We start from the raw sequence: 21,377 nt of genomic DNA on the forward strand, positions 1-21,377 counted from the left end.
TTCCACATAAGTAGAATCCTTCGCCGGGCTACTAGGGACGCAAAGGCCAAGACGTCGGCCTCTTTCACCTCCTGCACTCCCGGTTCTTCTGCAACCCCAAATATAGCCAACCCCCAGCTTGGTTTGACCCGGACCCCCACCACCTTTGAGATCACTCTTGCCACACCTTCCCAGAACTCATGCAGTGCCGGACACGACCAGAACATGTGAGTGTGGTTCGCCGAGCTTCCCGAGCACCTCCCACACCTGTCTTCCACCCCAAAAAACCTGCTCAGTCTTGCTCCCGTCATATACGCTCTGTGTAGAACCTTAAATTGAATCAGGCTAAGCCTGGCACACGAGGACGAGGAATTTACCCTACTTAGGGCATCTGCCCACAGCCCCTCCTCAATCTCTTCCCCCAGCTCCTCGTCCCATTTTCCCTTCAGCTCTTCTACCATCGCCTCCCCCTCGTCTCTCATCTCCCTGTATATTTCGGACACTTTACCTTCTCCAACCCATGCCCCCAAAATCACTCTATCCTGGACTCCCTGCGTCGGGAGCCGCGGAAATTCCCTCACCTGTTGCCTCGTAAATGCCCTCACTTGCATGTATCGGAAAGCATTCCCTGGTGGCAACTTATATTTTTCTTCCAATGCTCCCAAACTCGCAAACAAACAGGCCCTTCAGCTTCCTAATTCCTGCTCGCTGCCAACATTGAAATCCCCATCTATCCTCCCCGGGACAAACCTGTGGTTATTCCTTATCGGGGACCACACCGAGGCACTCGTCACTCCCCTATGTCGTCTCCACTGCCCCCAGATCTTCAAGATCGCCACCACCACTTGGTTTGTGGTGTACCTTTTCGGGGAGAACGGTAGCGGCGCCGTCGCCAGCGCTTTTAGGCTCGTTCCCTTACAGGACGCCATCTCCAACCTTTTCCACGCCGCACCTTCTTCTTCCCTCATCCACTTACAGACCATCGACACATTGGCGGCCCAGTAGTAGTCACTCAGACTCGGCAGTGCCAATCCCCCTCTGTCCCTACTGCGCTGCAGGAACCCCCTCTTTACCCTCGGGGTCTTTCCCACCCACACAAAGCCCATAATGCTCCTGTCCATTATTTTGAAGAAGGCCTTTGTAATCAGGATGGGGAGGCACTGAAACACGAAAAGGAACCTCGGGAGGACCACCATCTTAACCGCCTGTACTCTGCCCGCCAATGACAGGGGCACCATATCCCACCTCTTAAAGTCCTCCTCCATCTGCTCTACCAATCGCGTCAGGTTAGGTTTATGTAGGGTTCCCCAGTTCCTGGCCACCTGAATCCCCAGGTATCGAAAATTCCTTGCTACTCTCCTCAGCGGCAGAGCATTTATCCCCCTGCCCTGTTCCCCGGGGTGCATCACAAAAAGTTCGCTCTTTCCCATATTTAATTTGTATCCCGAGAACTCTCCAAACTCCCTGAGTATCTGCATCACCTCTGGCATCCCCTCTACCGGGTCCGCCACATATAGCAGTAAATCGTCTGCATATAGTGACACTCGATGTTCCTCTCCCCCTCTAAGCACCCCCCTCCACCTCTTAGAGTCCCTCAGCGCTATGGCCAATGGTTCAATTGCCAACACGAACAGTAATGGGGACAGGGGGCACCCTTGTCTTGTACCCCTATGTAATCGAAAGTATCCCGATCTTTGCCTGTTTGTAACGACGCTTGCCACCGGGGCCGCGTACAAGAGTCTAACCCATCTAATGAACCCCTCCCCGAACCCAAATCTCTTCAGCACCTCCCACAAATAGTCCCACTCCACCCTATCGAATGCCTTCTCTGCATCCATCGCCACCACTATCTCTGCCTCCCCCTCCGGTGGGGGCATCATCATCACCCCCAGCAACCTTCGTACATTGGCATTCAATTGTCTCCCCTTAACAAACCCTGTCTGGTCGTCATGTACCACCCCTGGGACACAATCCTCTATCCTTGTCGCCATCACTTTGGCCAGCAGTTTGGCGTCTACGTTTAGGAGGGAGATGGGCCTGTATGACCCGCACTGCAGCGGGTCTTTGTCTCGTTTCAGAATTAGCGATATCGTCACCTCCGACATTGTCGGGGGTAATGTCCCCCTTTCCTTAGCCTCATTAAAGGTTCTCGCCAAAAGCGGGGCCAACAGGTCCATATACTTCCTATAAAATTCCACCGGGAACCCATCCGGTCCCGGGGCCTTCCCTGCTTGCATGTTCCCAATTCCTTTGATCACCTCATCCACCTCAATCTGCGCCCCCAGACCTGCCATCTCCTGCCCCTCCACCCTCGGGAACTCTAGCTGGTCCAAAAAGTGTATCATTCCCTCTTCCCCTCCGGGGGCTGGGACTTGTACAGCCTCTCATAGAATGTCTTGAACACCTCGTTCACTTTCCCTGCTCTCTGCTCCATCTTTCCCGTTTCGTTCCTAACTCCTCCAATCTCTCTCGCCGCCCCCCTCCTCCGAAGTTGTTGGGCCAGCAGCCGGCTCGCCTTTTCCCCATATTCATATTGTATCCCCTGTGCCTTCCTCCACTGTGTCTCTGCCTTTCCCGTGGTCAGCAGGTCAAACTCCGTCTGTAATCTTCGCCTTTCCCTGTATCGCCCCTCGTCTGGGGCCTCCGCATACTTCCTATCCACCCTCAAAATTTCCCCTACTAATCTCTCTCTTTCTTTACCCTCTTGTTTCCCCTTGTGGGCTCTGATGGAAATCAGCTCTCCTCTAACCACCGCCTTCAGCGCTTCCCATACTACTCTCACCTGGACCTCCCCATCGTCATTGACCTCCAGGTATCTTTCGATACATCCCCTCACCCTTCCGCATACCCCCTCGTCCGCCAGCAGTCCCATGTCTAATCGCCAGAGTGGGCGCTGGTCCCTTTCCTCTCCTAGTTCCAGCTCCACCCAATGCGGGGCGTGATCTGAAACGGCTATGGCCGAGTACTCCGTTCCTGCCACTTTCGGGATCAGTGCCCTTCCCAAAACAAAAAAGTCTATCCGGGAATATACCTTGTGGACGTGGGAGAAAAAGGAAAACTCTTTACCCATCGGTCTGGCGAATCTCCACTGATCTACTCCCCCCATTTGCTCCATGAATCCCTTAAGCACCTTGGCCGCTGCCGGCCTTCTCCAGGTCCTGGATCTGGACCGGTCCAGCCCTGGGTCAAGCACTGTGTTAAAGTCCCCCCCCATTAACAAGTGTCCCACCTCCAGGTCCGGGATACGTCCCAGCATTCGCTTCATGAATCCCGCGTCATCCCAGTTCGGCGCATATACGTTCACCACCACAACCGCCTCACCCTGCAATCTGCCACTCACCATCACAGACCTGCCCCCACTATCCACCACTATGGTCTTAGCCTCGAACGATACACGTTTCCCCACCAGTATTGCCACCCCTCTGTTTTTCGCATCCAACCCTGAGTGGAATACCTGTCCCACCCATCCTTTCCTTAGTCTAACCTGATCCGCCAACTTCAGGTGCGTCTCCTGGAGCATAACTACGTCCGCCTTCAGTTTCTTTAAGTGCGCAAACACCCTTGCCCTCTTAATCGGCCCATTTAAACCTCTCACATTCCATGTGATCAGCCGGGTTAGGGGGCCATTTACCCCCCCCCCCCACCCCTCGTCGACTAGCCATCCCCTTTTTTAAATCATCTCCTCACCCAGGTCTCACGCACCCGCCTGTCCCCCAGACGGCGCCCTCCAGTCCCGACCACCTCGTCTCGTATCAGCTCCCCATTACTCTCAGCAGCAGCAACCCAGTTAATCCCCCCCCCAGATCCCCCTCTAGCTTGATTACTCCCCCCATATTGCTTCCGGTAGTCAGCTAACTCTGGCTGACCTCAGCTTCCCCCGTTCATCCTTTGACCTCCCTGCGTGTGAGGCTCCCTTCCTTCCTGCGCCCTTTTTCCCGCCATAGTTTCCATAGCGTGGGAGAATACCCGCGCCTTCCTCTCGCCCCTGCCCCTAATGGCGCAGTTCCCTCATTCCCCTTCCCTGTCCCCTTTTCCACCGGTGCCCACATTTCTTCATGTCCCCCACATCGGGGGGGGAGAAATTCCCTGTCCAACATTATTATACATTAGCCCTCCCCTCTCCCCACTTTACATTTCCGTGCCACCACCTCGCTACCCCTCTCCGGGCATCAATTTCTCAAGTCTAGTCCAATTTCTCTTCCTGAATGAATGTCCATGCCTCCTCTGCCGTCTCGAAGTAGTGATGTGTGACCCACAATCTCGCCGGCTGCAGCAGCCCGAATTTGACCTTCTTCCTATGGAGCACCGCCTTGGCCCGGTTGAAACTCGCCCTCCTTCTCGCCACCTCCGCACTCCAGTCTTGATACACGCGTATCGCCGCGTTCTCCCACTTGCTACTCCGTGTCTTCTTAGCCCAGCTCAGAACCATCTCCCTGTCCCTGTAGCGATGGAACTTCACCGCTATTGCTCTTGGTGTTTCCCCTGCCTCTGGTCTTCTCACGAGGACCCGGTACGCTCCCTCCACTTCCAGGGGGCCCGTTGGGGCCTCAGCTCCCGTTAGAGTATGGAGCATCGTACTCACACACGCCCCAGCATCAGCTCCCTCTGTTCCTTCGGGGAGGCCTAAAATCCGTAGGTTCTTCCTCCTCGAGCTGTTCTCCAGGGCTTCCAGCCTTTCTATGCATCTCTTGTGTAGTGCCTCGTGCGACTCCGTTTTTACCACCAGGCCCTGTATCTCGTCTTCGTTCTCAGCTGCCTTTGCCTTCACTCCACAGAGCTCCATCGCCTGGACCTTTTGTGTTTCCTTTAGTCCCTCGATTGCCAGTAACATTGGCGCCAGCACCTCTTTCTTGAGCTCCTCCACACATCATCGGAGGAACTCCTGCCGTTCCGGGCCCCATACCATCTGGGCTCCCTCGGCCGCCATCTTGCTTCTCCTTCTCTTCTCTGCCGCTGCTCCAAAGGATCCTCCGCAATCTGGCCACTACTGTCGCTCCTTTCCATCCACACCCGGGGGGACTCCTTCCTTTGTCACCTCACACTGGGTTTGGCCGCAAAAAACTTCCGTTGGGGCTTCCGATAAGAGCCCAAAAGTCCGTTGAAATGGGAGGTGCCGAAACGTGCAGCTTAGCTGGTCATCGCCGCAACCGGAAGTGAGAAGTTTGATTTTCACTGTGCATTAACTGTAAATCTGGAAGGAAGACTGCATGTTGTTTAATACTCTGGCCTCCGGTTGATGTCTGTAATACTAATGCTAATAAGAGAGGCCCAGAGTACTGAGGAGTGCAGAACTGACAGGGTGGTGTGGCAGAGAACTTGGTAATACTGAGGAATGTACATAAAACTGGGTTTATTTGGGGATACAGTACTGTTTAAATGGGGGAGGGGGAGGTACAGTGTCTCTGAACCCTGTTGATTCAGTTAAGTACCTTTCAGTGTTGCAAAGTCTATGTGAAATTGAGGAGTACAGAGTCCAATGCTGAAGGTACAACTTGTATATTATCATAAGGCTCCTTGTGTGAAATCCAGTTAGAGTACTAACTGGTTTATGAGACAAAATCTGTATAATAATGGATTAATGTGGATATTTTTAATCTGCTTTATTTATTCATGCTTTTCAGATCCTGATTCGAGGCACTGTTTATGCTCGAATGGCTCCTCATCAGAAGACACAGCTGGTGGAGAGCTTACAGAAATTGGAGTAAGTTGACAATTAAATGGTTAAATGGAGTTGGAAAATAAGAGATGTGTCTCCAGCATTTTGCAGTGAAGTGCATATAATGTAATCACAAAATACTTTAATGTTTTGGGTTGCTCCGGTTTGAGATGTATGGTGAGGTTGAGGGTCATGCCAGGAGTAGGCACTCATTGGTAACCTATTAATAGCTGGTTACAGAACTTAAATGGTCAAGGCCAAGAACAAGGTCACCCATCTATTGTTTTGACCAAAGGTAATGCAGGGACTAGGGAACACACATCAGGGGCGAAATTCTCCCGAAATGGCGCGATGTCCGCCGACTGGCGCCCAAAACGGTGCCAATCAGATGGGCATCGCGCCAGCCCAAGGTGCGGAATGCTCCGCATCTTTGGGGGCCGAGCCCCAACATTGAGGGGCTAGGCCGACGCCGGAGGAATTTCCGCCCCGCCAGCTGGCGGAAACGGCCTTTGTTGCCCCGCCAGCTGGCGCGGAAATGACATCTCGGGGCGGCACGGGTACGTCAGCGGCCGCTGACAGTTTCCTGCGCATGTGCAGTGGAGGGAGTCTCTTCTGCCTCCGCCATGGTGGAGACCGTGGCGGAGGCGGAAGGGAAAGAGTGCCCCCATGGCACACGCTCGCCCGCGGATCGGTGGGACCCGATCGCGGGCCAGGCCACCGTGGGGGCACCCCCCGGGGCCAGATCGCCCCGCGCCCCCCCCCAGGACCCCGGAGCCCGCCCACGCCGCCTTGTCCCGCCGTTCAAAAGGTGGTTTAATCCACGCTGGCGGGACAGGCAATTTATCGGCGGGACTTCAGCCCATCTGGGCCGGAGAATCGAGCGGGGGGGGCCCGATTCCCGCCTCCGCCGAATATCCGGTACCGGAGGCTTCGGCAACCGGCGGGGGCGGGATTCGCAGCGGCCAACGGCCATTCTCCGACCCGCTGGGGGGTTGGAGAATGACGCCCCAGATATTCCCCAGGAGACATTGGGCTGGATTCTCCATTTGGGAGACTAAGTCCCCACGTCGGTGTGAAACCGGTGATGTTTTACGCCAGGAAAAGGGACGCAAAATGACCACCGATTCCCTGCTCCAGGATTCGGGGGGGGGGGGGGGGGGGGCAGTGGGGGGGAGGGGGGCGGGGCAGGGGAGGGGAGGGAGGGCGGGGGGGCTGCTAGCAGGGAGGCAGCATAGAGCTCTCAGCTCTAGCTGCCGATATGGCCTGCAAAATTGCTGGGTCCGTGGCCGTGCTTCATGGCCACGCCGTGCTTCATGGCGGACTCAGCCTGCGGACCCGGACCACAAACATAGTACCCCCCTTCGGCCGCGTACGTGCCCCGGACCATACCCCCCCCCAGTGCCCCCAGCCCCGAATGAAGACTCCAGCCTCAGCTTTGTACAGAAATAAGTATTTTTAGGTGGAATGAAGGTTTCCACATTTGATTATTTCTTTAGTGTGGTACAACCGCAAGTAGCCCACCGTATAATATATGGTGTGTGTTATTAGTAACTCCGTTAACAATGATGGGTTATTTCTAGGAGGTTAAATTCCAAGCGTTAGATATAAAATTCCAGATGCATCTTGTGCTTTTCTGTTTAAGAATCAGACTGCAGTGGGGTTTTGTGTATTGCTCGATGATATTGCAAAGTCCTGTTTAATGTTCACCCTGTTTCTCCAGCTACTCTGTGGGAATGTGCGGAGATGGAGCCAATGATTGTGGCGCTCTGAAAGCTGCTGATGCTGGAATCTCCCTCTCGGAGGCTGAGGCGTCGGTGGCATCCCCGTTCACCTCAAAAATAGACAACATTGAGTGTGTACCAATGGTGATTCGGTGAGTTCTTGGGTGGCTTACTCTGATGTAGTTTTTTTTGAGAGGCCATTATGTTATTAAAAAATATATTTTTATTCAGTTTTTTAATATTGAGTATAAATACAAAAAATAACAAACTCCCTTCCCTCCCTTTTCAATAATAAACAACAAATCCCTCCCACCCCTTCTCCTTGTATTTTCCTTTAACAGGTAACGGTGATCAACTCTTTAAAGTGTAAAATGAACGGCTGCCATTGACAGTAAAATTTGTCAATTGAGCCCTTTGTGGTATATTTAACCTTCCCAAGATATAAAAATTCCATTAAATTTTCAAGCCATAGTGAGGCATTGGGTGGAGAAGATGATTTCCATTCTATTAATATCCGCCCATGAGTATTCAGTGAGGCAAATGCTAGAGCATCAGCTCCTGCCCTTGTCTGCAACTCTGATAGATCTGAAATCCCAAATAAGGCAGGGATTCAGTTTAATTTGTTGAATGACCGACATGGTGCTGAATAAGGAGACACAAAAATCCATGAGTTTAGGACATGTCCAGAACATGTGTAAGTGATGGGCAGTGCCAATTTTACACCGTTCACAATTTTACTCATTTTGGATTTCGTTAAGTGGGCTCTATGCACGACCTTTAATTGCATCAATCCTCATCTAGCACATGATGATGTAGAATTTATCCTTTGCAGAATTTCACACCAAATCCGATCTAGCTTGAACCCAGTTCCTCTTCCCATTTGGCTTTTATTCTGTAAGGATGTAGCTTCCTCTGCAATACATTTCCTGTAAATTTCAGACGCATTTCCTTCCCCGTTAATTTTGGAATTTTTTTCCAATAATAAGGCAGGTGGTCTTACCGGAAAAGATGAAAAAATATTTTTTGTGAATTCATGTACCTGCAAATATTCAACTTTGTCTGTTTGTGAAATCCCAAATTTCATTACTAATGCTTTAAAATTCGCGAATCGGTTCCCCACAAAGAGATCTTTCATTACAATAATCCCTTTTTTCTCTCAACTTTGTAATTTTTTTTTTAACAAACAATTTTATTGAGGTATTTTAGGCATATAGAAAAAGTGACATTGTAGAGTACAAACAAAAAGTCAAGGCACAAATTAAACATAGTGCAAACCACGGCTCTGTTCACGCAAGGACCTGCCTCAATATCCGCCTACTCTACTCTACTCTACCCTAGCCCCCCGCCCCCCCCCCCCTCCCCCCGACGCTTCCTCTGCGAAGAAGTCAATAAATGGCTGCCACCTTCGGGCGAACCCTAATAGCGAACCTCTCAAGGCAAACTTGACTTTCTCTAGGCCAAGAAAACTCGCCATGTCCGATAGCCATACCTCAGCCCTCGGGGGGCTTTGAGTCCCTCCAGTATTCGTCGCCGGGCTACCAGGGAAGCAAAGGCCAGAACGTCGGCCTCTCTCTCTTCCTGGACTCCCAGGTCCTCCGAAACCCCAAAGATTTCCACCTCAGGGCTCATTACCACTCCAGTTTTCAATACCCAGGACATGACATCTGCGAATCCCTGCCATTATCCCCTGAGTTTAGGGCACGACCAGAACATGTGTACATGGTTAGCTGGCCCTCCGGCGCATCTAGCACACTTGTCCTCCAGCCCGAAGAATCTGCTCATCCGGGCCACCGTCATGTGGGCCCGGTTCACGACCTTAAACTGGATCAGGCTGAGCCTGGCGCATGTTGCAGCCATGTTTACTCTGCTCAGGGCTTCTGCCCAGATACCATCCTCTACCCCCCAGCCGGAGCTCCTCTTCCCACTTAAGCTTCAGGTCCTCAGTCTGCGTATCCTCAGCTCCCAATAGTTCCTTGTAGACGTCTGAGACTCTACCCTCTCCCACCTCTCCCCTAGAAACTACCCTGTCCTGCCTCCCCTTCGGCGGGAGATGTGGGAAGGACGGCACCAGTCTGCGTACAAAATCCTGCACCTGCAAGTATCTAAAGTCGTTCCCTCTCGCCAGCCCAAACTTCTCCTCCAGCGCCCTCATGCTCGGAAAGCTCCCTTCCAAGAACAGATCCCCCATCCTCACAATCCCCGCCCTCCTCCACGGTCGATACCCCCCCCATCCATGTTCCCCAGGGCAAATCGGTGGTTGCCGCAGATTGGGGTCCATACCAATGTTCTTACCTCCCCTACATGCCTCCTGCACTGGCCCCAGATCCGAAGAGCCGCCACCACTCTCGGGCTGGTGGAGTACCGTGCCGGCGGAAGCGGCAGAGGCGCCGTGACCAGGGCTGCTAAGCTAGTGCCCCTACACGAAGCAGCCTCCATCCGCTCCCAAACCGACCCCGCACCCACCATCCATTTCCTTACCATCGCTATGTTGGCCGCCCAGTAATAGTTGCTGAAGTTCAGCAACGCTAGCCCCCCCCCCCTTCTCCTCCGTTCCGTTCAAGCATCACCTTCTTCACCCGCGGGGACTTCCCTGCCCATACAAATCTCAGAATAATTTTATTCAGCCTCTTAAAGAAGAACCGTGGGTTAAAGATGGGGAGACACTGAAAAACAAATAAGAACCGCGGTGGAATTATCATTTTAACAGTCTGCACCCTCCCCGCCAATGACAGCGGGAGCGCATCCCACCTCCGGACCTCCTCCCTCACTCTTTCCACCAGTTGGGACAGGTTGAGCTTATGCAACCTGCCCCAGTCCCGTGCCACCTGAATCCCCAAATATCGGAAACTCTCCCCCACTAGCCTGAACGACAACCCCTTCAGCCTACCCTCCTGCCGCCTCGCCTGAATTACAAACAACTCGCTCTTAGCCATTTTCAGTTTGTATCCGGAGAACTGGCCAAATTCCCTCGGGGTTGCCATTATACCGTCCATCCCCACCATTGGGTCCGATACATAGAACAGCAGATCGTCTGTGCATAACGAGAAACCCCCCCCCCCCAACAAGGACCAGCCCTTTCCAACCCCTAGAAGCTCTCCGTGCAATTGCCAGCGGCTCTATGGCCAGCGCAAACAGCAATGGGGAGAGAGGGCAGCTCTGTCTTGTCCCACGGTGCAGGCTAAAGTAGTCCGATATCGTCCTGTTCGTCCTTGCACTCGGGTCCGGGGCCTGATGCAATAGCCTAACCCAGTCGATGAACCCTGCCCCGAACCCGAACCGTCCTAGTACCTCCCACAGATAATCCCACTCGAACCGGTCAAAAGCCTTTTCAGCATCCATGGCTACCACTATCTCTACCTCCCTACTCTCCAGGAGCATCATAATCATGTTGAGCAGCCTTCTTAGGTTGGCCACCAGCTGCCTCCCCTTTACAAACCCGGTTTGGTCCTGGTCCTCCACAATTACATCCAGTAGACAGTCCTCAATTCTGGTCGGCAAGATCTTGGCCAGTAACTTAGAGTCTCCGTTGATCAAAGAGATCGGCCTGTATGACCCACAAGCCTCCGGGTCCTTATCCCGTTTCAGAATAAGCGAGATGGAGGCCTGCGACACCGTCGGGGGTAAACTCCCTCTGTCTCTTGCCTCATTAAAGTCGCTGACCAGCACCGGCCCCACCATCCCGGCAAATTTTTTGTAAAACTCCACCGGATACCTGACTGGCCCCGGGGCTTTACCCGACTGCATGACCTTCAGGCCCCCCAATACCTCTTTGATCCTGACCAGGGCCCCCAGTCCGTCCACCAACCCCCTCCCCAGTCTTGGGAACGTCAGTCGTCCAGGAATCGCCTCATTCCCCCAGGGGGTTCCGAAGTTTACAGCTGCCTATAAAAGTCTCTAAAGCCCTTGTTCAGCCCTGCCGGGTCACCCACTAGATTACCCTCCCCATCCACTACACTCCCTATTTCCCTAGCGCTTCCCTCTTCCTTAGTTGTTGCGCAAGCATTCTACTGGCCTTCTCCCCATGCTCATAAATCGCGTCTTTTACTTTTCTAAGCTGCTCTACAGCCTTGCCTGTAGTCAGCACCCTAAATTCGGCCTGCAGCCTCTGTCGTTTCCTGAGTAACTCTGGCCTCAGGGATTCCACGTACCTCCTGTCCGTCCGTAGAATTTCCTTAATCAGTCGGTCCGTCTCTGCCCTGTCTGTCCTGTCCCTGTACACCCGGATTGAAATCAGCTCCCCTTTTACCACTGCCTTCAGTGCCTCCCAGAGCACCGCTGCCGAGACTTGTCCAGTATCGTTCACCTGCAGGTAATTATGCATACATTTCCTCAGCCTCTCGCACACCGCCTCATCCGCGAGTAATCCAACTTCCAGCCTCCATGGTGGGCGCTGAAAGCTGTCCTTACAAAACTGCAGGTCTACCCAGTGCAGAGCATGGTCCGATATGGCAATATTTTGCCCTCACCATTCCGGCCAGCATGTCCCTACTCACAATAAACTAGTCAATTCGGGAGTACGAGAACTCCCTTGCCGTCGGCCGGCTAAATCTCCACGGATCTGCTCCCCCCGTTTGCTCCATGAACCCTCTCAGTTCCTTTGCCATCGCTGGCAACCTGCCCGTTCTTGAACATGACCGGTCCAGGCTCTGGTCCAGCACTGTATTAAAGTCCCCACCCATGATCAGCTTACACGAGTCCAAGTCGGGGATCTTCCCCAGCATCCTCCTAATAAAATCCACATCGTCCCAATTACGGGCATACACACTGACGAGGTCTACTCTCACCCCTTCGAGCTCACCCCTCACCTAAACAAACCTGCCACCCCCATCCACGACTGTGCCCTCCGCCTCAAATTCTACCCTTTTATTAATCAGGATCGCAACCCCCCTCGTCTTAGAATCAAGCCCCGAATGAAAGACCTGACTGACCCAGCCCTTCCTTAACCTAACCTGGTCTGCCACTTTCAGGTGCGTCTCCTGCAGCATGACTATGTCCGCCTTCAGAACCCGCAGATGCGCAAACACACGTGCCCTCTTCACTGGCCCTTTTAACCCTCTAACATTCCAGGTGATCAGGTTGGTTGGGGGGCACTTCGCCCCCCCGCTTTGCCGATCAGCCATCCCCTTTCCTTGGCCAGCCCCCCAGCCATGTGTCGCGCTTCATCCGGCCTGCCTCCTGGCCGGCTCCGCCCATGACCTCCTCACAGTTGCCATGCTCAGTTTCTCTAAACTTTGTAATTTACTGACAAGTTTCATCGATTTAAACATATGATTTGGATACATTGGCATCAGATTTGATACCTCACTAAAGTCTTTTTAATGTGCATGCTACTACTGGATTTTTAGAATATTTGCCAGGAGAAAAGGGTACGGCAGCGGTTATCAATGCCCGTAGTCCTGACTCTACAGGAGCCCAACTCCATCTGTACCCACACATCCTTTCAATGTATCATACCATCTTTTCAGTGTTTGCTGCCAATAATAATACAAAAAGATCCGGTTGTGCTAAGGCTCCTGACTGTCGATCCTTCTGGAGAACTGTTTTTCGGATCCTTGCTACTTTTCCAGCCCAAATGAATGTCGAAATCAGACTCTCTGTTCCCAGAAAAAAGGATTGGGTAAAAATATCGATAAGCACTGAAATAGAAATAGAAAACAAGGCAGGATATTCATTTTTACTGATTGGATTCTGCCTGCCAAGGACAGAGGGATATTATTCCATCTTTGTAAATCCGTTTTAACCGTACTTACCAGACTTGTAAAATTCAGTTTTCGCAGCTGATCCCAATCACAGGCTATCTGAATCTCTCAGTATCGAAAATGGGAACTTGGTCAGACAAAATGGCAACACCCCTAAGTTCACTCCTATCTTTGGTAGAATGACAGGGAAACATTCAGGATATAAAATAAATTTGGAAAAAAATGAGAGTCCCACACATCGTTTCACTTGTGTCATGATATCTTCTATTGTGGGGATAGGGTCTGTTATATATGAAAGAAGATAATCAGCGTAGAAGGATAGTTTATGTTATTATCCCTTACTATCTACTTGAGAATCTCAAAGCAACCTCAATTCAATTGCTAATGCAAATAAGGGGGGGAGAATCAAGCACCCCTGTCTTGTTCCCCTTTGTAATTGAAAATATTTAGAGTTTGTATTGTTTGTGCGAACACTATAGCCTCTAACCCTAACCCTAATTACCAGGGTCATTCCTATTCCCTTTTGTAGCCAGTTAAAATGGCTAACTCCCGATTTAGAATGGCTAACCCCGATTTTAAAATGGCGAACGGAAAAGGCTGATGGGAAAATCAGCCAACAAGACTAAAACAAGCAGCTACAGGTAGACTGTGTATTCCCTTCTGGGAAGGCCAGACAAGATCGATACCAGGAACCATCAGCACAACAAAACACCAGCCATTTGCATACTAATGAGTAATCCCCGGGAACAATGTGCAACTATTTTTTAAAAAATATATTTTATTGAAATTTTTTTTCCCTGAGCAACATTTTTCCCGCTTACAAAACAAGCGAAACGATAACAATAACAAAACAGAAATTTTTTAACTTTTTAACAATAATAATAATAATAATAATAATATACAAGTAACAAAACCTCGTATTCTATTGACCTATACTCAACTAAGCCTCCTCCCCCCTGGGTTGCTGCTGCTGGTCATCTGTCTTCCCTCTAACGTTCCCCTAGGTAGTCGAGAAATGGCTGCCACCACCTGGTGAACCCTTGAGCCGATCCTCTCAGGGCAAACTTTATCTGCTCCAGTTTAATAAACCCCGCCATATCGTTTACCCAGGCCTCCAGTCCGGGGGGTTTTGCCTCCTTCCACATGAGTAGGATCCTGCGCCGGGCTACGAGGGACGCAAAGGCCACGACATCGGCCTCTTTCGCCTCCTGCACTCCCGGCTCTTCCGCAACTCCAAATAGAGCTAACCGCCAGCCTGGTTTGACCCGGGCCTTCACCACCTGCGAAATCACTCCCGTCACTCCCTTCCAATACCCTTCCAGTGCCGGGCACGCCCAAAACATATGTGCGTGGTTTGCCGGGCTCCCGCCACACCTCCCACATTTGTTCTCCACTCCAAAGAACCTGCTCAATCTTGCCCCCCGTTATGTGTGCTCTATGTAGCACCTTAAATTGAATCAGGCTAAGCGCATGAGGAAGAGGAATTTACCCTGCTTAGGGCATCAGCCAACATACCCTCCTCTATCTCCTCCCCTAATTCTTCTTCCCACTTTCATTTTAGTTCGCCCACCGACTCCTCCCCCTCTTCCCTCATCTCTCTATAAATCTCTGACACCTTGCCCTCTCCGACCCACACCCCTGAAAGCACCCTGTCCTGTATCCCCTGTGTCGGGAGCCGCGGAAATTCCCTCACCTGTTGTCTAGTAAACGCCCTCACCTGCATATATCTCAAGAAATTCCCCCGGGGTAACTTATACTTTTCCTCCAGTGCTCCCAAGCTCGCAAAAGTCCCATCTATGAATAAATCTCCCACCTTCCTAATTCCCAACTGGTACCAGCTCTGAAATCCTCCATCCATTCTTCCTGGGGCGAACCTATGGTTGTTCCTGATAGGGGACCCCACCAGGGCTCCCCGCACCCCTCTCTGTCGCCTCCACTGTCCCCATATGTTCAGTGTTGCCGCCACCACCGGGTTCGTGGTGTACTTTTTCGGTGAGAACGGTAGCGGCGCCGTCACCAGCGCCTCTAGACTCGTCCCTTTACAGGACCTTCTCTCCAGCCTTTTCCACGCCGCTCCCTCACCCTCCATCATCCATCTACGTATCATTGCCACATTGGCGGCCCAATAATAATCTCCCAAGTTCGGTAGTGCCAGTCCTCCTCTGTCCCTACTGCGCTGAAGGAACCCCCTCCTTACTCTCGGAACTTTCCCTGCCCACACAAAGCTCGTAATGCTCCTATCTATTTTATTAAAAAAGGTCCTGGTGATTAAAATAGGGAGACATTGAAATACAAATAAGAACCTTGGGAGGACCATCATCTTAATTGCTTGCACCCTGCCCGCCAGCGATAAAGGCTGCATGCCCCACCTCTTAAAGTCCTCCTCCATTTGTTCTACCAGCCGTGTCAGATTAAGTCTGTGCAAGGTTCCCCAGCTCCTAGCGATCTGAATCCCCAAGTATCGGAAGTTTCTTTCCACTTTCCTTAGCGGTAAGCCTTCTATCTCTCTACTCTGGTCCCCTGGATGTATCACATATAATTCACTCTTCCCCATGTTTAACCTATACCCCGAAAATTCCCCGAACCTCCAAGATTCGCATAACCTCTATCATCCCCCCGCTGGGTCCGACACGTATAGCAATAGGTCATCCGCGTATAACGAGACTCTGTGTTCTTCTCCCCCTCTAGTCACCCCTCTCCATTTCCTGGAGTCTCTCAGCGCCATGGCCAGAGGTCCAATTGCCAGCGCAAACAACAATGGAGACAGCGGGCATCCCTGTCTTGTTCCCCTATATAATCGGAAATACTCCGATCTATGTCGACCTGTAACTACACTTGCCGTTGGTGCCCCATAAAGTAGTCTAACCCAGCGAATAAATCCGTTCCCAAACCCAAACCTCCTTAACACTTCCCATAAATACTCCCACTCCACCCTATCAAATGCCTTCTCTGCGTCCATTGCCGCCACTATCTCTGCCTCCCCCTCCACTGAGGGCATCATTATCACCCCTAATAGCCGTCGCACGTTAACATTCAATTGTCTCCCTTTTACGAACCCTGTCTGGTCTTCGTGCACTACCCCTGGGACACAGTCCTCTATCCTCGATGCCAGCACCTTTGCTAGCAGTTTGGCGTCCACGTTCAATAGTGAAATAGGTCTATAGGACCCACACTGCATCGGATCTTTGTCCCTCTTCAAAATTAGCGATATCGTCGCCTCCGACATTGTCGGGGGTAGTGTCCCCCCTTCCCTGGCCTCATTGAACGTCCTCGCCAACAACGGGGCCAACAAGTCCACATATTTTCTGTAGAATTCCACCGGGAACTCGTCCGGCCCCGGGGCCTTCCCTGCTTGCATGCTTCCCAGTCCCTTAATAATCTCGTCCACCTCAATCGGCGCCCCCAGGCCTGCCACCGCCTGCTCCTCCACTTTCGGGAACCTCAACTGGTCCAGGAACTGCCGCATCCCCTCCTCTCCCTCTGGGGGCTGAGACCTATACAGTTCTTCATAAAAGGTCTTAAACACCTCATTTATCTTTCCTGCCCTTCGCACAGTGTCTCCCCTTTCATCCCTAATTCCTCCTATCTCCCTCGCTGCTGCCCTCTTTCGCAGTTGGTGCGCCAACAGGCGACTAGCCTTTTCCCCATATTCATACCTCCTCCCCTGTGCTTTCCTCCACAGTACCTCCGCCTTTCTGGTGGTCAGAAGGTCAAACTCGGTCTGGAGTCGTCTCCTCTCCCTGTACAGTTCCTCCTCCGGGGTCTCTGCAAATTCCCTGTCCACCCTTAAAATCTCCCCCAGTAATCTATCCCTTTCTTTGGCCTCTGTTTTCCTTTTGTGGGCCCCAATAGAAATCGGCTCTCCTCTGACCACCGCTTTTAGTGCTTCCCAGACCACTCCCACAGGGACCTCGCCGTCGTCATTGACCTCCAGGTATCTCTCGATACACCGCCTCACTCTTGCACACACTCCCTCATCCGCCATCAGTCCCACATCTAATCGCCAGAGTGTTCTCTGCTCCCTGTCCTCTCCTACTTCCAGGTCCACCCAATGTGGGGCATGATCCGAAACCGCTATGGCTGAGTATTCAGCTTCTTCCACCCTAGAGATCAACGACCTTCCTAAAACAAAAAAATCTATCCGGGAGTACACTTTATGGACGTGGGAGAAGAAGGAATACTGCCTAGCCCTGGGTCTAAGAAATCGGCATGGATCCACTCGCCCCATTTGGTCCATAAACCCCTTAAGTACCTTGGCCGCTGCCGGCCTTCTTCCAGTCCTTGAGCTGGATCTATCTAGCCCCGGGTCCAGCACCGTATTGAAGTCCCCTCCTAAATCAAATTTCCTGCCTCCAGGTCCGGAATACGCCCCAGCATCCGTCTCATGAACCCCGCATCGTCCCAATTTGGGGCATACACATTAACCAACACGACCTCCATTCCCTCCAGCCTACCACTCACCATTACATATCTACCTCCACTATCTGCTACGATGTTCTTTGCTTCAAATGCTACCCGTTTCCCCACCAAAATGGCCACCCCTCTGTTCTTTGCGTCCAGTCCTGAGTGGAACACCTGTCCCACCCATCCTTTCCTTAGCCTAACTTGGTCCGCCACCTTTAGGTGCGTCTCTTGGAGCATAACCACGTCTGCCCTTAGTCCTTTCAAATGCGCGAGCGCTCGGGCCCTTTTTATCGGTCCATTCAGGCCTCTCTCGTTCCACGTGATCAGCCTCACTGGGGGGCTACCTGCCCCCCTCCCGTGTCGACTAGCCATTACCTTCTCTAGGCCAGTCCCATATCCCGCCTCCGCGCTCCCGCTCGCTCCCCCAGCGTCGCATTCCGCCCCGACCACTCCCCCCCCCCCCCCCGCTAGATCCCTATCTAGCTTGATTGCTCCCCCCATATCACTTCCGTAAGTCAGCTGACTTCAACTGACCCCGGCTACTCCTGCTCGCTCCTCGACCCCCCCGGTGTGAGGGAACTCCCATCCGCCTTGCGCCTGTTTTCCCGCCTTATTCTTTCTGGCGCGGGAACATCCCTTTACCTGATCCGCCTCTTATGGCGCAGCTCCCTTTCCCCTCCCCCTCTCCTTCCCCATTCTCCGACTATGTCCCGCCTCTCCCCCCCTCACCGGCGCCCACATTTCCCCAGTGTCCCCCCCCCCCCCTTCCCTGTTTACTTCTCGATTAACTTTCACCATCCCATTAACAAAAGCGGTAGAATCGCACGATTATCGCCCTCGGTGGTTCTCCCGCTTTTGGTCTTCTCGCCGGGATCCGATTTGCCCACTCCACCTCCATGGGGCCCGCAGGGGCCTCAGCACCCATCAGTGAGCTCAGCATCTTACTTGCGTACGCTCCACAGTCCACTCCTTCCACACCCTCCGGGAGACCTAGTATCCTAAGGTTCTTCCTTCGCGCTCCATTTTCAAGGACCTCAATCCTGTCAGCACACTTTTTATGAAGTGCCTCGTGCGTCTGAGTCTTGACCACCAGGCCCAGGACCTCGTCCTCAATACCTGACACCTTCTGCTCCACCACGCGAAGTTCAGACTCCTGGGTCTTTAAAGTCTCCTTAAGCCCCTCAATTGCCTGTAACAATGGGGTCATTACCTCCTTCTTCAGCAGGTCCACGCACCGTCTCACCACCTCGTCCTGCTCAGGCCCCCATGTCACCTGTGGTTTCTCCGCCGCCATTTTGTTCCACTCCCTCTGACCTTCTGGTTGCAGATTCTTCGGGCTGCAGCCGCCGCCGCCGGTTTTTCCCTCCGTCGTTCGGGGGGGGACTCCCTTCCCTCGCGCCTCGCACCGGGTTTTTCGGCCGTCAAAGTCCCCGTTGGGGCTCTTAAAAGAGACCGAAGTTCCGTCGGAGCTGGAGCCGCCGAAACGTGCGGCTAGCTCATCCCTGCCGCAACCGGAAGTGATGTGCAACAATTTAGACACACAAAGCCAGCCCAGACCTTTCGGCGCCAACAGGAGCCTACACAAAGGGAGGTGAACGATCACCTCAAGACCGCCCATCGATCAAGGAATCGCTCCAGCATTGGAGAATATCGAACCAAGTAATTGTGACAAAGTCCAATCACTTGGAACCAGGTACAGGGTCTGCCCCGAAAGGCGGGAAGCCCCTGGGGACTATAAGAATAGAGTCCAAGTTCAAATCGATCCTTCTGCATCCTCCTGCACCCTTCTGTTTCTACTTCTGACCGGGTCACTCAGCAACGCAGACCAACCCTTGACAGTGACCGGTCCAGCCATCGCGAAACATCCCGTAAGTCTTACTCTAACGCTGGCAACGAGATAGGCGCTCCTAGCTATCAATCTGTACCAGCTTCGAATGCCGCAGCCCGAACGAAAGGCCATTCGTTTCCCTGACCTGGTGGGCCATTTCCAAGTTAAGTATTGGCCTGTTAGTTGTAGGAAGTAGCTTAGACGTAGAATTTATGCATGAGTATTGATTACTGTATATAATAAATGTGCTTTGATTTAACTCTTACTAAGTGGTGTATTGGATTATTGATCATTACTCTGACTTGAACCACGTGGCGGTATCAGAAAGATACCTGGCGACTCGAGCAAAGGTGATAGAACAGAGCAATTAAACTAAGGCTAAAGTTAGCAACACTTTCTTGAACAGAGGAACAACATTCGCCACTCTCCAGTCCTCTGGCACTATCCCCGTGGATAGCGAGGACCCAAAGATCAAAACCGAACCCACTATAAATTTAGGCCCTATTCCAAACTGTTCCAATACTGCAAATAAATATCTCTATTCTATCTTGTCAAAGGCTTTTTCAGCACCTAATGTCACAATCATATCCTGTTCTTTTCCTTCTGTTGGGGACAGTATTACATTTAATAGTCGTCTCACATTAGATGACAAGTATCTATTACAAAACCCTTTTGGTCTTCCTCACTGATCTGTGGGAGACATCTCTCTTAACCTAAATGCAGGTATCTTTGCCAGGATTTGGCATCTACGTTTAATCATGATATCGGGCGATATGACCCACATTCTAATGGATCTTTTTCTTTCTTTAATAAAAATAAGATTGATTGCTTGCATCATTGTTTCTGGAAAAAAATCCATTTACAACTGAATCTTCAAACATTTCTATTAGCAGTGGAATTAATTTATCTGCAAATTATTTATAAAATTCTACTGGGAACCCATCCGTCCCCTGTGCTTTCCAGTCTGCATCTGCCCTATTGCTGTTCTAACTTCCTTGATTCCAAACGGTATCTCCATTCTTTCTCGATCCTCCTTTATTTTAGAAAAAAAAATTCCTGTAGGAAATTATGTATATCTGATTCCTCGACTGGTAGTTCCGATCTATAAAGCTTCAAATGCTCTCATCCACCACCACCCTCTGTCTTTTATGTGATAGCCAGTTACTTAAACAATTGGCCAAATTTCCCTCTATCCCACACCTCCTTACTTTCTTCATAAGCCGACCATGGGGCACCTCATCAAACGCCTTACTGAAATCCATGTATACGACATCAACTGCTCTACCTTCATCTACACACTTAGTTACCTCCCCTTTAAAAAAAAAAAAAAAAATTTATTAAAGTTTTTTAACACAATTTTTCTCCCTTACAAACAATAACCCCCCCCTCCCCCGTAACAAAAAAAACAAGAAATCGCGCAGAGCAAGATATATACATGGCAAAATGATATATTTACACAGCTTTGTACACTGGCCCTCACCCGTACGTGCCAGTTTCCCCAACCCTTCATGTTATCTCTTGCTCATCCACCCTCCCAGGCAGTCCCCCCTCCCAGGACGTCTCCTCCCCCCCCCCCCCCCCCCCCCTCAAGGTTGCTGCTGCTGCTGCTGACCGACCTTCCTCTAACGCTCCGCGAGATAGTCTAGGAACGGTTGCCACCGCCTGTAGAACCCCTGCGCAGACCCTCTCAAGGCAAACTTAATCCTCTCCAACTTTATGAACCCAGCCATATCATTTCTCCAGGCTGGGGGGCTTCGCCTCCTTCCACATTAGTAAGATCCTTCGCCGGGCTACTAGGGACGCAAAGGCCAGAATGCCGGCCTCTTTCGCCTCCTGCACTCCCGGTTCGTCCACTACTCCAAATATAGCTAGCCCCCAGCTTGGCTTGACCCGGACTTTCACCACCTGAGATATTGCTCCCGCCACTCCTCCAGAACCCCTCCAGTGCCGGGCATGACCAAAACATATGGACATGGTTCGCCGGGCACCCTGAGCACCTTCCACATCTGTCCTCTACCCCAAAGAACCTACTCAACCTCGCCCCCGTCAAGTGCGCTCTGTGGACCACCTTAAATTGTATCAGGCTGAGC

The 21,377-nt window shown here is 51.7% G+C and overlaps 1 protein-coding gene across 8 annotated transcripts in view; it reads left to right on the plus strand.

Moving 5' to 3' along the window:
• The window catches only part of atp13a2 (ATPase cation transporting 13A2), a 164,962-nt gene that overhangs the window by 124,426 nt on the left and 19,159 nt on the right, over positions 1–21,377 (plus strand). For all 8 annotated transcript variants that reach the window (XM_072478335.1, XM_072478340.1, XM_072478334.1 and 5 more), the window contains 2 exons: positions 5,601–5,680; positions 7,356–7,508. In XM_072478335.1, the coding sequence (XP_072334436.1) occupies positions 5,601–5,680; positions 7,356–7,508 (233 nt within the window). The remainder of the gene's footprint in view (positions 1–5,600; positions 5,681–7,355; positions 7,509–21,377) is intronic.

Source organism: Scyliorhinus torazame, chromosome 16 (genome assembly GCF_047496885.1).
Source record: "Scyliorhinus torazame isolate Kashiwa2021f chromosome 16, sScyTor2.1, whole genome shotgun sequence".
Lineage (NCBI taxonomy): Eukaryota > Metazoa > Chordata > Chondrichthyes > Carcharhiniformes > Scyliorhinidae > Scyliorhinus > Scyliorhinus torazame.